Below are 19,433 nucleotides of genomic sequence, written 5' to 3' on the forward strand. Positions count from 1 at the left end.
AAAGCTCTTAAAAGCTGAGTTTAAAGCTCTTAATATTTTTTAAAAAATTTAAAATGAAATCATAAATTAAGATACATGTAATATATTATTTTTTATTTTTTATGATAATATATAATTTTATTAATTTAAAAATGAAATATTACTCTTCCCTCTTCACCTCTAAAATCTGTCTAAATAATCTTTAAGGTTTTATTTAAATGTTTAGAAGAAGAAAGAAAAGAGTTTAAAATGTTAATTTTTTAAAAATAAACAAACTCACAATATATTAGATTTTAGAGAACATATAAGAAAATTTCTCCTTTTTTTTTAATTTTAAAGAACTCTCAAATAAAAAAAAGTTTTTAAGGTATTTCTTTCTTCCTAGATTAAATTGCTAACAGAGCGAGAAATTCCTCTGCCTGCATAACAGAAGTTCACCGATAACTAAGAAAATGTTTAGAAACCACTTTCATTTGGTAAGAAATCAAATACAATGCAATTGCCGAATTTCACCGTAGGTCAGCATTGACATTCATTGCCAAAGAGCGGGAACAAACATTTGTTATTCTCTTCTTATCTACTCTTACAGTTAACAGTAAAAAATTGACAATTTTCTCTAACTGTTATCTCCAAAAGTTATATAAAAGTGAAAAATAATCATACATACCAAATGTCGTGATTTTAATGCACAATGAGAACATTGTCCGAAAATGCTTTTTTTTTTTTTTTTTTTTGAAAATGGTAGAATCCCCTGTTCTTAAAATGTATTATATTTCAATCCAGCGTAAATTAATTAGAAAAATGAACGAATCCCCGCCCAGATTAAAACATTAACAAAGTTACAAATTAAAACAATGGAAGCATATTTCAGTACAGCGTAAAATATATTATATTTCAGTCCTTTAAAGATAAAGCATAACAAATTAAAACACAAAAAATTGCTGCAATGCAATGGCGCATTCAGTCATTCAGTACTGAAAATAATGGAAGAACTAGATGTACAAAGACTGATACAAGCATCCACTGTCCGAATTAAGCCCCAAAGAGCGTATAGTTAAAAGGATATTAAATAAAAATGACAGTGGAGGCCATTAAACGCCTCAATGCTACATTTGAAACAACCGTCAGGCATGTGGTATATATTAATTTTCACACACGATCTGGAAGTCCTTCAAAATGATCCAGACCAATTACATTATTAAGGGCACAACACGCCAAAACTCATTTTCTAGGACTTTCAGGAAGGTTAAGAGTTGACACGAAATAGAGGCAATGAATTTAAAATACTATCCATTCAGAGCTTAGGATTTGTCCGGTTCAGAATGTCCCTTGAGCAGCTGACTTACATCACATCGCAACATCTCCACATATTCCTGCATAACCAAGAAAGTCAATTGTTGACGAGATTGTGTACAAATAATCAAGTAAAAGCTTAAGTGGTTTACAAATCAACATATAAAGGCAGTCCAACAAGCAACTTTCAGCTCGCAAAACATATCACATAAAGTGAACGCTTACCCTGGCAAGACTCTCATTGCTGCATAACTCATCCAGAAGATCGTTAGAAGCACTTCCACTGCCAGATAGCTGGACAGCATTTTCAGCAACTGCACGGAAAACATCGGTGGGTGGACAGAGGTGCTCAATTCTCTCAGCCAGAGGTTGAAGCTGGAGAAGATAAGGAAAAAGTCATAATATGACTACTAATACGGTCTTTCAGCTTATAAAATAGATGTATTAATATATAGCCATGCTTCATTTAGCAACAACACTCCACATATAAGACTAACATAAGGAAGATCATTGATGATAAATACAACAAAAGAATATAAGAATTTATGACTCAGGTGTAGCATGGCAGGACTGTCAGAGATGGACATGACGAAATAAAAAGAGGAAGAGATACAATTCAGCCCTCCTGACAAGGCCAAAAATAAAATCATATTGTGCCTGAATTTTTTTTACCAAAATTCCCTTATTTTGCAACTTCATTGTTGATAACCAAAAAATTATTTAAAAATGTTGCCTGCAGCCAAAAATCCTTTTCAGGGATGTTGGGAGGTACAAGTGGGCTCCATGTAGGACTTAGAAACCACCATTGTCAAAAATCAACGAAGTACTGCCAGAACAATTCATAGAACAAAACCAAAGATACAGCATCAAGTTGTCACATGAATGCAACATGTTAATGATACTTGACTATTTTCATGTTAAATTGCTGTCAAAGAAGAAACTGACAGCTCATACCATAAATGGGAGAGGAGGAGAATCTAATATATATTAGAATCCAGTAAACCAAAACTAATGGAAGAGGACTTTCATTTGGTGCCACAACTATCTATCCACAGAAAATGTTTGTTCTTAACAGCTCACTGAAGTTACTAAACATGGAAGCCTAGTAATATGGCCAGTGTTAGTACATCTATACAAACCTGTGAACTTGGATTATCAGAATATTCATCTCTGTTAACTGTTCCATCTCTGTAGGGTGCATGGGGTTCTGCTTCTGCACCAGAAAATAGTGAGGGAGGATTTCCACCACCAAGGGCTCGAGATACAATGGGCATCATCTGTTGAAACATCCTTGACAAGTCAATACCACCACCCTGCCCTCTTCCCATTCCTGCAAACATATTACCCACATCCTGACTGCCAACCTGTTGGACAATTTGATTGACTGTGTTCATCATCTGTGGGCTCTGTGTGAACTGTTGCAACATATTCCTCAAGCCATCAGGTGAGTCAACTCCAGTTTGCTGGGAAACTCCCTCCAACAAACCATTCAAAGCTGGACTATGTAAAACCTGAGACATTAAACCAGCTACATCAATTGGGCGATCACTGGAGGGTAAGGGCCGCTGAGATGGACCATTAGCATTTCTTGAATTTTCAGAAGATCCATGACTCGCAAGGGTTTGCAATATATGTTGACCATCTGTTGTGGTTTGCTGATTTTGATTGACAGAGGAACTGGATGATCCATTGTCAGCACCTTTACTTACAGAAGGTTGAAGTCTAGCTCTCCGCTGTTTTAGGCATTCAAATTTACAAAGGATAAGTCAAGAATATAGTCATGCAATGTGTTAAAAGAGCGTAAGATATTAGAAGTTCCAAATCATGCCAATTGAGACTCTGGTAATGCTTAAATTCATTATGTTCATACTGCATTGCTGACAATGACATTGTGTAAAAAATTACATAACGCACTCCATATGTTTCAAAATTTCATTAGTTTTCAATTTTCTTCACAACACATTGCTCCCGCCAAATGAATGGTTTATCAGTAATCCATCCATTGTAGTGCAAGTTCCCAAACTAAAAGTAAATCAATATCCCCATTCCACACCACATATGTAAAATATTTAAAAATAAATAAATGTTTCCAGAACAATGCGAGCAAGCCCCACACAACTGTTGGAGAAGGGCATGGGAGCCTTTCATGATAAACCAGCCCCTGTCGTGGCAAACTGAAATTTCTACAGTTTTATATAAGCATCCCCACACATTAAATTTGGTACAGCCGTGGATGTGCACCAAAATTATCTTCAGGTTAAAAGAATGGCACTAGATTTGATATAAGCAGCAAAATGGCTTTTCATCAACCAAATGCCTGCCCAAAGAATGGGATTTATAGCTAAAAGTCACAGTTTGAGTTTGATACATCCAAGTATACTAAGTTACTAACATCTAATGAGGCATCTGATGAACCAGTATCATAAAACTATCACACTCTAAGTGTCTATATGTTTTCAGTTTCTAACAAGTACATAGTAAAAATATTTTCTTCAATTGCCAAGACACAATCCTACAGACTTTCACCTGCGCTAGTTTTCAGAGGATGTTTAAATTGATTACTTTATAGCAATACATACTGGATAATATAATGTGTTCATGTAGATAAAATATAGAGTGGAGGTGAGTGCTGCAAAAGACATAATATTATGTAACTTCAGCAAAGGCAAATATGAATTTGAAGAGAATCAGAACACTCGTTCAGCAGCCTTTCAAACACTACACACATACCACTCAATCATCATAGCAAAAAATCTATATGCCCAGTATACCACATCAAATTGGGAAATTCAGGCATTTTATTAACAAAACGAAACCAATAATCTTACCTTGCGCTCTAAACTACCAAGACCCAATCCTAGCGGAGCAGCTTTGGCAGGTTCAATTACATCTTGTCTTTCACTTACAGATGGGGCATCTTGTTCTTTTTCTGATCTTACTGTTGTTTCTCCACCAGAACCACTTTGTAAATCTTGGTTGGAAGAACTTGAAACTAGTTCGTTAACCAAAACATCTCTCTCGTCATTACTACAGGTTTGGACTGCCTCAGTTTGGGGCTGGTTGTGATTGAGAGGCAAATATATCAATTCAAGCACATGTTGGGGACAGATGTATCACCAGGTAGAAGCAAAAGTATTACCTTCTGTGCTCCGCTTTCAGAAGCACAGCCATAGCCATTCATCCCCATTGTATCTTCTTGTTCATTTCCCTGTGCAGATGCTGATTCAGATACAGAAGACAAGTCTCTGCTGTTTGATTCCACTTGACCTGACAGGATGCAAAATGTATTTTGAAATTACATGCTAACATATTGAGAGACTACATGTATCAAAACAATAAATTGGTCACCACCTGATGGAACCATGTTATCTCCTTGCATGTTACCAACAACGTTTCTAAGGCGAGAATTTATTTCAGCCAAAACAGATGACAATGAAGCTGAATCAGAAGGAGGCTGTGAAGTAGAAACACCAAACCCAGTTTGTGTGCTACTAGAGACTCCAACACCAGGAGGGTGTGGTTGGAGAGTAGCTGCTACAACATTTCTAACAGGTAATACTCGTGTTGAACCTGAATCACCAGAGCCAGGCTCACTACGGCGTTCACTTCTTGTCCCTTCTCCATTATTTGGTCTAGAACCAATTGTTGAAACCACTGGTGCAAGGGCGGTACCTGGTAGGAAGCAAAATTAATGGAAGTTGGATATTTCAAAGGTAGAAGTACAATTAGTTTTATTTACCAGCATGTATATGAATGTTTACGTTCCTAGGAGCATTTCCAATACCAATGGTTCCTAAAGTTGCAGGAGTTGAAGAGGGAACAGGACCACCAAAGAGGGAGCTTGTCTGAAGTGGAAAAGGCTGAAAATAGCACAGTATCAGCAGAACCAGAAATGATAAATATAAAAACTATCAAACAATTCAGAGATAGGAACAAGTTTCAGTGAAGTCATCATTAAATATACTGTAGATTTCAGTGATGAACATGAACTTCTATGAGCACACACAATTACCCAACCCCAGTGAACCATGACTGAATGGCATGACCCCAAATAACATGATTGAAATTCAAATTACCAATACTGCAACACCAACAATCAGTTAGGAAGATGCAAAAGATAGGTCTATGACTCCACTGTTATATTAATGTGTTCGAGTAATCTAATAATCTGAATTTTTTTCTCACCCTCATGGTTGTGCTAGTATTATGGTCTCAGATCAATCAATCTTGGTTGCTAAAATATTGCCTTAGGATATGGTTTGTCACTTTGTCAGCAAAAGCAAAGGAAGAATTGAAGAATCAAGTGTCAACTATTATGCCTACATAATATTATGCTTTGTTAGAGAATATAAACACCAATCACGTGTTTTCACCAACAGCTTAGGCTTTTGGGATAGTCGGTTCATACATGATATCACAGCTTTTATCATCAAATGGTCTGGAGTTCAATACTTCCTCTAATAATTATAAGGTTGAATTTCAGCACAAGATAGGTGGACCTAAACATTATCCACACTTCAAGTAACATCTTCACTTAATGTCTTTAGTTTTTGGCATTAGTACTTCATCAACTCCATGTTCGTAACACAATGAAAACCTTGCATGCTCTGTGCTTGTTTAGTGTATTATATGCTTAGATAATAAATAATTTAATCCGTTAGACTGATACTATCACCTGTTGGTATGGGCAGTTTTCCTATGTTTGAATGATTCTATGACGACTTTTCTTAGGATGGGCAGTTTTCTATATCTTATATTTCATAGGATGGATAGCTTAGAGCAGTTATTTTTTTAAGTGTAGTAACTAGTTTGCAGTTAAAATATAGCATAAGCATCAATTTTCATAAAAGTTATTGAACTCTTTATTCTTGGAGATCTTTGGGTTCTCTCTAACAAGCCCAATTTTACTAACAAAATAGCCCACAAAGGAAGAAGTCAGAAATCTGGCATTTTACCAACAGATTTTACTTTGGTACAATCTAATTAAATGAATATCAACCATTTTTTCTTGCATATTAGCAGAAATTTAGCTTATATTGTTTCTGACTGCATCAAGTCTTAAGCATACAGGGTAATGTGTATATATTTTCCAATCAATCATACAGTAAAATATGTTAACTGTTAAAAGTCAAATACAAAATCTATTCCAATATGAAAAGTTGAATGCAGCAAAAGTTTTGCGAGACTCATGTAGCACAATGAATATTTTAATGAAACATCGTATCCAAAATGTGGTTTTTAAATGAAACGGTTATCAACTGTCCTCGAATCTTCAAATTCAATCCTTTATCAACAATTCATTTGATGTTAAACCATGCTAATCATGTAGAATTTATACTTTCCAGTTCTGAAATATGAAATATCAACAGCGAATAGTTCACTGCAGGTTAATGAACTTGATCAAAACACCAGCTAATGCTAAAATAATTGAACTTGGCATGTGGCATCACCACTAATGAAAATCAGAATAGATCAAATATAACTGACAAACCTGCACCATTATAGGATTTGGCCCGGCTGGAGAAATATAAACTGCTGGTCCAGCATTAACAACAGATTCAGCCTGAAAATTGAGCATGATCACAAGTGAGATGTTGATACAATACAGTATATCAAATCACCTAAGAAAAGAATGAAAACATACAGAAGACTGCCCCATACGCAGTGTCAACATTGTTCGGCCAAGTTCAAGTAGAAGTGCACCCAAATGCTGCATAGCAACTCCTATTTGTGTTGACTCTAACTGTATTTGACCCCTGATTTGTAAATCAGAAGAAGTACCCTCTCTTTCCAAGCGTCCTGCAATATGCTAGAGTCGCAAATTACAAGTAAAAATAATCAGATAAGATAAAGGATGAAAATAGTAGGCTAGTTCAGACCAACAAATCCTAAAATGAAATATGTGCTTCATTATGATAGCAATATTTTCATGTTAAACAGAAATAATTTTAGAATCAGTTTTGGTTAGAGATTTATGTATCATTGCATCAACAATAAATGGTTATGGTCAAGGATGGACAATAAGATATCAGAAAATGAGAGGTTTTTTATCTAACAAGAGAGCATGCAATAAGGTTTAACTACACTGCAGCTGACATGATGGATAAAATTACAGGTCTTACACAGTCCAACAAGACCAAGCCTTACTAAGATTAGTAATTTCCATCCATCAAAGTAAAGGTTTAGTTACACTTCAATAAATTTATTGTGGTTCAACGTCTTAAATAAAAATTTCCCAATTATTTTCAGTTCATAAAATATTTTTTTTTTTTCACAATCAACCTATGAAATATGCATACTCCAAATGCCAGTCATTTTAACAGTATTTTAATTTCTCCAAACACAAATACATAGCACATTCATGCTTATAAGGTGCAATACAATTTTATTTTGTCCAAAATTTGAACTTACTTAGGATTATCCTATGCAACTTCCATCCATCCTTATTTTTTCAGTAAATCTATAATGTACAAGTCTTACTGCCAGTTAATATCCTATGGTCGCAGATAGTAGAAAACTGTTTATATCTTTAAGAGGGAAAATGAATATTTGTAAATGGGATATGTTAATTACAGATAGCGCAGCAACAGCTTGACCACCAAGTAACTGTTCTGCATGACGCAAGACAGTGCTTAATGCTTCAAGTGTTGGCAACCCTTGTGCATTAGAAGGCAACTCCCCTCGCTGATCTCCAGGGTTAGTCGACAAAGGATTTGACCTATAACCTGCATAAGCAAATGAAAATATTTCAATGTCCTTCCAAATTAAATGAAAGGGAAACAATTTCAACATCATTACCATTTTGTGATAGTGTCTGTTCCATGCGATTTATAAACTCAGACAGAGTGTTCAATGAATCAGGAATTGGCTGAAATGAAGGGGAAAAAATAGTTGTTATCAAGAATGCCTTAAATTTCCACAAGTAAAAATTAGAAGGATATGGAAAAGAGAGACTATGTTCCTACTGCATTGAGAGAAGGAAGGGGTATGGCTCCTGCAGCCATAGGAATCTGAACAACATGAGACATAGATTGGAATGCCTGACCAGGGAATGTCTGTCCAGATGGTGCTTGATTTCCTGCTAGGTTTGGATTTCCAGCATGCATTCCTTCAGTTTCATTCCCTGGGAGAGCCTGACAAGATAGATTTGGGTATCAGTTTAGATACAAACATCTAGCAATTCAAAGGTTATATGTATTGCAGAATACATCTAGCAAAACATTATTTATCAATTTGCGTGTAAAAGTCTGTGTTCTGTATCAATTCTATTCACAAAGTAAAGTGTGATAACAAATAAGGGGATTTGACAATATCATGATAGTATTGTAAGGTGAAATAAGATTTATTCATTGCACTAAAAATGGAAAATCAAGATTCCAAAATTAGATGACATCAAATGGATAAGTAGAAGGAACCTAAATAGCAATAACTATGCCATGTTGTAAGGAGAATTCAAATAACAAGGAGATCAAAAACCTATACGATAAAATGGCTGTGAACTAAATTCAGATTCTTTCATGGATAAGAAAATTAACTATGCGCATACAATTGCTCAGTGCAGAGAAATTATGAAAAATATGGCAATACATGAACATCTATTAAAGCAAAATGTTATACTAACCGAAGAAGTTTGGACAGCATTAGGACCACTAATAGTGCTCTGGCCACCATTTCCAATAGAATTCAAAACCTGCCCAATAACCTGAAAAGAAAATACAGCAATATATAATGTTTCAAAGGCAATACCAAAGCAAACCATTATTTTCCACCACCTGCCTAAAAACTGAATGGAATAGCATGCATGAATTTGAACTACTCAAGATAGACGCAAAGAACACAGTAACAAACCCGAGAGAGGTCATGAACAAAGCCTTCACCTTGTTCAACCACATTAATAGTCCCGAGAACAAGACTGTGTGAAATTTGTCCAATACGGTTGCGAGGAGCCCCTGAGGCTACATCATTTCCTTTCAAATAATGCAATTTATCATTAGCATAGTACAATAATACTACAATAGATGTTTGATATGCATATTAAAAAGGTTATAACCTCAAGGGGGGAAAAAAAGACCATCAGTACAGGATTAAGTTATACCTCGGTTACCATTTGTACCACTTGGCTCACCAGAGCTTGTACCAGAAGTCTGTGATTGATTTGGTTGTCTTTCAACTAAATGCAATGTATGCCCATTCTCAACATCTTAAATGATTAAGGATTAGGTTAGGTTATAAAATAAATCGATAAACACCACAGTTTGGTTTCAAATAACCCATTTCGCCATTTGCGGAAAAAAAATGTTTCTCAAGCCATAGCCTTTCCTTCTGTGCAATCCAAGTTTTTTAAAAGCCAAACTACTAAGGATGTTGAATAAAGAGAAGATATCAAATGTATATAATGCATTTCACTTATAAGATAAAACACATCATCTTAAAACTAGGAAAAATCCAGGTTCACTAAGCATGAAGCTGATGAGAAAAAAAATATACAATTCAAAGGATACAATACTCAGATAGAATGTGCTCATCCTTTAAGACTTTTCCTCTAAATATCAACCGTTGCTGACTAACTGGAACACCAATTTCATTTGCAATTCTCTCTTTGAACAATGAAACAGGCATCTGAAATGATTTTGAAGATCGTTTTAGAGGTATACCCTAACCTACAGATAGTACCTAAGAAAAGGACTTGAAAAACATGACAGGAATAGAGATTACAGATTACATTTTTGTCCACTTGAAAACTGAAGATGCGGGAATCTAGAGTCTTAATATTGAGCTGAACAGTTGAATCTGAACACTCTGCCGAAATATTTCCAGTACTAGAGCCTTCATTGGAGCATTGACCTGCCATGCTGATCGTTCAGCTGCAAAGTCTTGGACCAAGGAATTGACAGAACTGACCCTTCTAAAAAGATACCCAAGTAACTACAACAAAAGGCAAATGTAGGGCCATATTAGTCATCCAAAGATATTTAATTGAGGCATCAGAAAATAACCTAAAGCAGAACTTATATTTAGCATTCTACTTCGACCAAACAGGGTCATGCAGAAAAAAGCACAACAACATACTATGCTTGTATGTGTGCAAAAGATATGCAATGTAAAACTCAGTAAATCTTCATATTCAGTCATTCAATTATAAAATACAGTAAATAAAAAGTTATTAGTGTAATCCAAATATAAAACGATTATTTTATGCATCATTTTACTCGTCCAAACGACTCATAAAGAACCTCATAGTGTCATGGGACACATCAATTAGGTTTTTGGGAACTAACAGATGTTGATGATGCATTTATCCAAACTGGCGACCATCACAACAATGTTGCTCAACGCATGCGCAATCAAGACGCTCTACTGAGGCTATGTTTATGTACAATAAGAAACATAATCGCAACGCAACAAAGATGTTGATTCATTCCGAGATTCGTTAAAGCAATTAAATATTAAATGCATGGAAGATTGGTCGATTTTGATAGTCCAGATAACATTGTACAGGCACCGAAAAACGATGATCAAATATCAAAACCAAATTGATATATGAATCGGGAGAATTTGAGTTAAAAGAAAAGTAGCATCGATAATTACATTACGAAACTGAGATTCGAGGTTGAGAAATAAATTAGCACAGGGAATTACTTATGCTGAGTTGGGAAGTTGGCGTCGCTACTATGAAGAACCGAAAAGGAGTTAGTGTAGGAAAAAGAATTGGAAGAGGTGCTAAGATCTACGTTTGGAAGATTCTCTAGAGAGTTTTTGGCGAAAATAAAAAGAGTAGAGAAATTGTGAGAAGAAAGTGCTCACCGTCACCGGAGTTGAAGGCGATGATCTTTCGAGAAGGGAAGGATGCTATGAATGCTAATCAGTAATCACCTATATGCATAAACATATGCCTCCGTGAGGTATTCATTTCTTGTCATAGACTCATAGAATACCAAATAGGGGCAACAAGTCGTCTACGAGTCGTTTTAGAATTGGGCTTGCTATCCTCTACAGCCCAATCAGGCCCAGTTCGCCCCGGCCTTTAATTTAATGTTGCAACTTGTTTGGACCAAAAACAATTGTCGCAAACTTGTAAAGAATTAAGTAATGGTTCAAACAAGAAGAGAGAGTAAAGAATTAAGTCATGAAAATCCCAACGTCTTGACCAAAATTTATTTTAACATCAGATTTTATGATTAATTTTACTATAATTTTCACTTAAAAATATTTATTATACTTTTATATTTTAAGTGTAATTTTTTTTAATAAAAACTTACCATATTAAATGCTTAAAAATTAAATTTAACACTAAATTTATCATTAACAAATCTAATTAAACTAGTTTAGCAGTATATGCAATACAGTGATATTTTATTTTAAAATAAATATATATTTAATAGTTAAATAATAAAATTTTATATTTTATAAATAATTATACGTATAATAAAATTATTTTAACTTAATTATAATTACGAATAGTATGCATCAAAATGATAAAAATTTAATAAAATTGAATAAATTTAAAATATAATTTATTTTAAAATAATACTTTTATCATGCAGTGTAAAAAAAATAGTTAAATATCAATAATTAATATATATTAATGATTCTAATTTTACAATATAAGACTCTTAAAAATAAACTTTAAATTAAAAATAAAATAAAATATAATTTTATCAATATAAAATAAATATTCATGATAAATATAAAAAATTATATCAAATAATTTACGTATCATTCTCATTCAATTTAATACATTCATATCATCCGATGACATACTTTAAGCATAATTTCAATGAGTACCGCTGTCAAACTTTGCTTTAGATGAAAGATTCAAAACTTTCAAACTAAAGAAAGATTGAACTGCAGTGAAATTAGAATTTATAAAATTCGTTGTTTAGACCTCGTGAAACGAAAATTTAAAAGTGAATTTCTTTGTAAACCTCTCTAACTAATATTCAACACTGTTTTCATAGGCTTTTGGAAGATGTAAATAATTAATTCAATCTACCATGTTTGAAAACTTTGATTAGTTGAAAAATGTTTTCATTGGTTATATTGTATTCAAATGCGTTGCTTTTCTCGAGGTACTGTAGATATTTCTTTCTTAAGGAAATTATAGACATTACGCATGTATCTAGAATTTAGCAACCAAATTCATAGTAAATAACCATCAAATTTAGCAACTAAAATAAAAATTTTGTTAATCTTAACTCTTAAAGCTAAGCAATAATAATAGTAAATTTTTTAAAAAAATATTAATTATATTTTTATAACTTTAATATAATAATTATGTATTTTTTTATAAAATTTTTTTATTTATAAATAAAGGCAGAGGTTAATAAAATCTTTAAAATAAATTCATGATAAATAGCCATGATTTAGCAACTAATACAAATCTATAATAAAATTTAGCAATCAAAACAAATATGTTACAAATAATAATCAAATTTACCACTAAACAAAATCTATAGCCATTAGTCACCAAATTTAGCTATCAAAACAAATTTGTAGCAATTAACTACTAAAGTTAATGACTAAATACATTTTGTAGCTATAAGCAACCCAATTAGCCATTGATATATCTAGTCTAAAGTAGAAATGAAAATTTTAAAATTTAGTAACTGAATTGGCCACTAACAAATTTTGTTATAGAGTTGTAAAAAATATTGTTAGTTGCTAAATTTGTTGCTAGATTGTGACAAGTGTTATTCAGACACCAAATACAAAAAATATATAAAATATATATTTTTTATAACAACAAATTGAATTTGTTCTTAAATTCTATTATTTTTTAATTATTTATTTTTAATATAATAAAATATATTTTACTAAAAATAAAATACTTTCTTAATTATTTTAAATTTTTATTTAGAAAATTTTTAATCTAAATGCCTATAATGTTATATATATTTTTATAATATTTTAAAAGATAAAAACTAATTTATATATATATATATGTATGTATAAATTTTAAAATGAAAAATAATAATATTTTAAAAATATATAAAATACTTTTGATATATCAAAAATGATATACAATTCATATAAATAACAAATTAAAATTATTGTTAAAATTAATAAACTATAATTATTAGATGTTACCTGAAATTAAAATAAACAATGATTATAAAATAAAAGTTAGGTCTATAGAACAATTTTATAATCGTTGTTGAATAAATTATTCTAAAATGTTTAATAACAATATTAAATTATTGTCGGCCAATATTTAAAATATAGAATAACTACTGAATGTTATATAAAATTGTTAGAATTATTCTATTATCATCATATTATGTTGATTTAGTAAGATAAAATTAATAATTTTTATAAATAACATAATTAAGTTCTTAAAATATAATAAATAATAATTATTAATTTATGTCTAAATTTTAAAATAATTATAATTCATTATAATAAGTTTAAAATATATTTTATAATTATGATCAAAATCATTAACACAAAATGGTTTTAAAGCAAAACAATATTTAACTTACGTTATCTAATATTTAAATTATAAACATAAATCTATAATTTTTTTATGTAAAAAATTGACTTCTAATTTTGATTTCTACCTTATCCACACAGTTAAACTTTTATTTATCTTTAATATAATAAAATATATATAAAAGAGATTAAATTAGTATAATTTATTATATAATTTATCTGTTTTAAAATAATTCAATTATCATAGTATATAAAATTAAATATAAACATTATAATATTACTATAAAATTATAACATTAAAAATAATTAAATAATTAGTTATTATACTGTTTCATTTTTTATAATTGTTCTATTGAAAATTAAAATAATAATATCCCAAAAATGATTACAATAATTTTAAATATAATTATATTAATTCACTAAATATCATATGATTTATTTTTTAATTTTTAAAATTAAAAGTCTTATCTTAAAAAATTATTATAATAATATATTTAAACATTTAAAATATTTACTAATTTCTTATTTATAAATTTTATTTAATTTTAAAATTTTTTTAAATACCCTACTTTCAAATGTTTTATCTATGAAAATTTTCATATCATTGTCAATTTAATACATATTAATCTATATTCAATTTTCAAATTTAACATATGATATATTAAATGACAATGTATCTTAATTTTAATAATTTTTTGAAAATTCTATTTTAATAATAATAATCTTATTTTTAATATAACAAAATATTAATTATTAAAAGAAAAAAATTCTTGAATTTTTAAAATTTTTAAAATATTTTTTATTTAACTTACGTTAATATTTTAAAAATAAAATTTGATATATATATATACATATATAATTTTTAAATGAAAAATAATATTTTTAAAAAATATATAAAATATTTAAGGTTAGAAAAACTTTTACTTGTTAAACAAAAAAAAAAAAAAAGATTTTCTCCTGTAAGGTTAGGGTATAAAATTGAGAACCCCAATTGTAATTTGTAAACCCCAAAAAGATTTCAAAAATGTAGTCTCTCTTCTTCTTATAGAACATCAATAGGCATACATTTTTTCATAGAGGGAAGGCTCAACAGGTAGACGAGGAATTGTGCACTAGGAGATTGTCGTTATCATCATTAATCAAGTAAGTATCCTTATGATTTTCTCTCTACACCTTTCAATCTACTGGAATCACCCTTCAAAATTCTATTGTTTTCTCTTTACAAATCTTTTTACGTTGATGTTGATGGATCATGGTATGTTTGTTGACATTGTTTCAAAATTAAAATTATTTATATTATTTAGCAAACTCATTAATTTAACATATATTGATTATCTCGATTATAAATTTCTAAGTGAATGATTCATTCATTTTATTTTGAAGCTGTTGTCTTGAACATGTATTATTTTTCTTAGAAACTGCTATGTAAGAGCTAGTTGTATTAAATTGATCTTTATATAATCGTATATTTCAATAATTTAACAGTTGAGTAATTTAAATTTTATAAAAATATTGCCAATTAATGTAAATATGGCCAAGATGTTAATACTAATTAGGCTTAATTATATTTTTCGTCTCTATAAATGTTTATCATTTTATGATAACCCCCTCTCTGTTAAGTGTTGAACTGACACAACCAGCTCAACACTCTACATAGCTTTTTCGAGGCTTAGTCACTGCCTATGTGACATGTCACATAATTTATTTTTTGTTATTTAAAATTAATATTTACAAATAAGTCTTTTAACACATTTTATATAATTACAAATGAGTCCTTCTTGCTCAACCTCTTCCCATACCTACTTTGCCCCACCCATTCCCCTTGTGTACATCAAAACTTCCATTCTCTTTACCATTCACATTACTATTTAGGTTAGAATCTTTATCAGCAAAATTGCCATTAGAGTGTCTGACCCTCGCCATCATCACTATCCCCACCACTATCATTCTTCACAACATAATCATTATTTGATTGACTTCTTAATCCCCTGCACTTGTTTCTTGGCATTACCCATGACAACATTATTTGACTGCTTCAAATCCTCATCTTCATCTTAGTAATAAAGTATTGTGTAAGGGTGGGAGTTGGAGTTGGAGTTGGGTGGAGTGGTGTGGTGGGGGTGAGATAGATGGGAAAGAGAAGGGTTGTGAGGTGAGATAACGGGAAAGGGTGGAGATGAAAGTGTGGGAGAGGGGTTGCGGTATAGAGAAATGGGTAAAGATGGAGGTGAGGGGAGGGGGAAGGGTTGTGGTTTGGGAAAAAAAGGTGGTGGAGATAAAAGTGTGGGGGTGTGGGTATAGAGAGGAGAAAGGGAAAGGATTATGGGTGTGGGTGTGGGTGTGGGGTGGGGGAAAGGGAAAGGGTGGAGGTGAGGTTGTGGGTGTAGGATGAGGGAAGGGGAGGAGGTGGGGGTGTGGGATAAATTAAAACATTTATCAATTACTTTATCCCAAATAAATACACACCAATATACTTCATATATATAAATAGATAAAGTTATGCCCTAAGACAAGGTTTAAAGTACATAATATAATATTACATACCACATAAATGTTTTTCCAAATTATTTAACTATTAAGCATTACAAAGAAAGATAACAGTTAGGGAAACATAAGTCTTGGGCACTCTCCTATCGCTTATAGTCAGACCAACGTTATTTGCTCATCGCCTATACCATGGCATATTCAACCTCTTCACAATCACAAACACAAACACAACAATTACATAGCCAATAATTGTCCTACAGGTACATTATAACATCTCTATTTCAAGAGAACAATAGATTACATGGACATGGCTAACAATAAGAAATTTCCAAATTTCATAAAGTAAATTGTAAAATTCATAACTAATTCAATACAAGTCCAAACATCATGAAATCACCAAAGTTTTCTTCCTTTAAATGTCTATAGTAATATAAAATTATAATCAAAATTTAAACGCTTTCAAAGAATTCATTAAACTTCAATTCATCTCTGCTACTCTCAGATTAATTCACTAACAACCAGCACATTAGAAAATTTGTAATAAATTCATTTCTCATCTAAAACATATGAAACTAGTCAGGTTATTCTCCTTAACGTGTCTATTTTCATAAAAAAATACTTTCAAAATCAAGCTATTTAAAGACATCAATTTGTGCTTTTATTTCTCAGTACATGACATAGAATAGCACAATTTAATGACAACATATTGGAAAACTCATAAACCATTCAATTCATCACCAAAACTCATGAAATCAGTGACATTCTTTCACTTTGGTTATCTAGTTTCATAGGAAAAATGTAAGTAAAAATTTATAACTTCTAAGTTGTAGAGCAAGTCCTAAACAATCTCTGTCACTCATAATAACATACTTCTCAGAATCAGTTAAATTGAAAATCATAACTATTTTATTTGATATTTTCTTTATAGTGTCTATTTTCATATAAAAATACTAATAAAATAACGCCATTTATACATTTTAAAACAAAAATAGATTTTTCAGTAACATGCATAAAAGCATTACTCTCATACAACAACATCTAGAGAAAATCACAAGTAATTCATTTTAACTCCAAATTGATCAAACTCAGTGGGCATATTTTCCTTATGAATTCTACTTTCATATAAAAATATAAATAAAATAAAATCATACTTGAATGTTAAGACAAAAATAATTTAAAGTACATTGTACCCAGGAAAACATTTATAGATAACAAAATATTCAAAATTCATATTTTATTTCAATTCTAAATCAAGTGAAACCAGTCAGCATAACATATAGTAAGACAAAAATAAATCAAAATATTTTGCTCCTAGAATACTATTTTCATGCACCAAAAACTTAGAAAAATTAAAAATAATTCAATATAATTCCAAATAAAGTAAAACTAGTGAGAAAATTCTAAAACTTTAACTATCTTCATGAATAAAATACTAAAAAAAATATTTGAAAATATTTTCTCATATTTTACATTATTTACACTTTAATCCTCATATTTTATATTAATTGTAAAAAGATCCTTGTTTCCAAATTTGTTAAGTCTCAAATTGTCGAGTATGTCTCCCATGTGTTTAAGATCATTAATTCATGTCCAAATATGGTCCAAATTATTTTCACGGTCCTACCAGACATGTGGTCAAGTATCTTGCATTTTTAAGGCATTTTTAGTCCAAGTCCATGGTATTTTTCCATTTTTAGGTTCAATATTTCAAATTTATGTTTTTAAAGTATGTTCTCATCATTAGTCCATGTATTCTATAGGTCCATAAATGTTCAAAAGTTCAAGGGTTTTCATCATGGTCACTTTCCATTTTTAATCCATTTCTTTTAAAAGTTTCTTTAAAAAATCTTCAAAAATACTTTAGAAATTCATTTTGACTCTAAAATAATTTCAATCCAAAAGAAAATCATGAATCCAACTTAGAAACCATAAAATAAGTCACAAAATCATAGATCCACATGAAACATGCAAGATTTTCATGCAACCAACCACATAACAAGTAAAGTCATCATCAAATACAACACACTTAGTGATTTTCATGCATTTACTTATTTCAGTCAAACTTTTAGTCATGGATTCATCAACACATACAAATTTAAGGTTCCCTTTTGACTCTAAACCATTTAAACAACCCCTTGATTATGAAAAGTACCCTCCCTTCTTCCTTGATATTTTTGAGTTGATCTTGTCTTCATCTTTGGATGATCCTTCTCCTCTTTGCTTTTGGCTTCTTTTCTCCTTTTAAAAATGAGTTTCCTTCTCCCTTGGTCTCCTTCTTGCTCACTTGATAATAATCTCCAAGAAGAAAAGTTGGAAACTTTATGAATTTGTGGGGTATATTGGTGGTTTTGGTGAGGTTTAAAGACTTGATTCAAGATTTTAATAGTGAGGTATTGGGTGATTTAACCTTATGGGATTCAAGTAAAGTGTTTGAGATGAACTTGAATGTGTTTAGAGAGAATTAAGATGAAGAAGAATGGAGAATTACTTAGGTTTGCATGAAAAATGAGTGAAAGTTCTTCCCTTTTGCATGCATGCCTTTAAATAGTAATTTTCTTGATTTTGGCCCCTCCCAAAAGAACCTCACGACTGATCCCCTTCTCTCATAAGTGTTAAGATTTGATTTTGGTCTCTTTTTGACTTATTCCACAAGCCTACACATATGCATATTTGCAAAAGTCCAAATTGCCCTTTTATGATAGCTTTTGTACTTCTAGTTGGATTTTAACCTTCCTAGTTCCATTCTAATCATTTCAATTACTTTTTGAAACCTATTTAGTTCAGATCCAATGGCCATGTTCATGGTTCAATTAGATCCACTGGATGGAAATTAAGCCAATCATTAACACAAATTAATCATCATTAACCTTATCTTCTTAATGATTACTTTGTTGACTTGACTTGACTTCATTGGCTCTTATGGAATATACTCATGCAGTTGGGATTAAGCCATAATTAACCTTATCCCTTACTATTATTCCTAATCTACTTTCATTTATTTACATTTGATTTTTCTGCCTCTTTTCGGGTAATTTCTATATTTGATCTTTGGGATCCATACTTGTATGTTTTAAAACCTCTACATATGTGCTATCCACTATAAAAATTTAAAATTTATCTCCTTTATTTGCTTATCCAAAATGAGTCTCCAATCTAGATGTTTTTAGGAGTATTTTGATCATTTTAGTCAAATTTTTTAATTTTATTTATTCTCTATTTTTAGATCTTTCTAAACTTCTTATAAT

General features: G+C 30.9%; 1 protein-coding gene across 7 annotated transcripts; it reads right to left on the reverse strand.

Annotated features, from left to right (window-relative positions):
- Positions 1 to 829: 829 nt before the first annotated feature.
- On the reverse strand, positions 830 to 11,251 carry LOC113847368 (ubiquitin-like domain-containing protein CIP73). Of its 7 annotated transcripts, none has more exons than XM_027476434.1 (19): positions 11,077 to 11,172; positions 10,912 to 10,938; positions 9,995 to 10,197; positions 9,774 to 9,891; positions 9,368 to 9,472; positions 9,121 to 9,239; positions 8,894 to 8,974; positions 8,238 to 8,405; positions 8,071 to 8,140; positions 7,846 to 7,997; positions 6,917 to 7,081; positions 6,764 to 6,835; positions 5,012 to 5,132; positions 4,624 to 4,944; positions 4,412 to 4,539; positions 4,101 to 4,328; positions 2,412 to 3,005; positions 1,498 to 1,647; positions 886 to 1,352 (listed from the first exon to the last, which is right to left on the reverse strand). In XM_027476434.1, the coding sequence occupies exons 3-19, from the start codon at positions 10,121 to 10,123 to the stop codon at positions 1,281 to 1,283; spliced, it is 2,793 nt and encodes a 930-aa protein (XP_027332235.1). In that variant the 5' UTR covers positions 10,124 to 10,197; positions 10,912 to 10,938; positions 11,077 to 11,172; the 3' UTR covers positions 886 to 1,280. The 7 variants fall into 7 exon arrangements, with proteins under 7 accessions (XP_027332232.1, XP_027332234.1, XP_027332235.1 ...); XM_027476432.1 differs by having other exon boundaries at positions 10,912 to 10,941; positions 11,077 to 11,161; XM_027476431.1 differs by lacking the exon at positions 10,912 to 10,938 and having other exon boundaries at positions 830 to 1,352; positions 11,077 to 11,205.
- Between the last annotated feature and the right edge of the window lie 8,182 nt (positions 11,252 to 19,433).

This window comes from Abrus precatorius, unplaced genomic scaffold (assembly GCF_003935025.1).
Source record: "Abrus precatorius isolate BTA unplaced genomic scaffold, Abrus_2018 Scaffold8, whole genome shotgun sequence".
In the NCBI taxonomy this organism is placed as follows: domain Eukaryota; kingdom Viridiplantae; phylum Streptophyta; class Magnoliopsida; order Fabales; family Fabaceae; genus Abrus; species Abrus precatorius.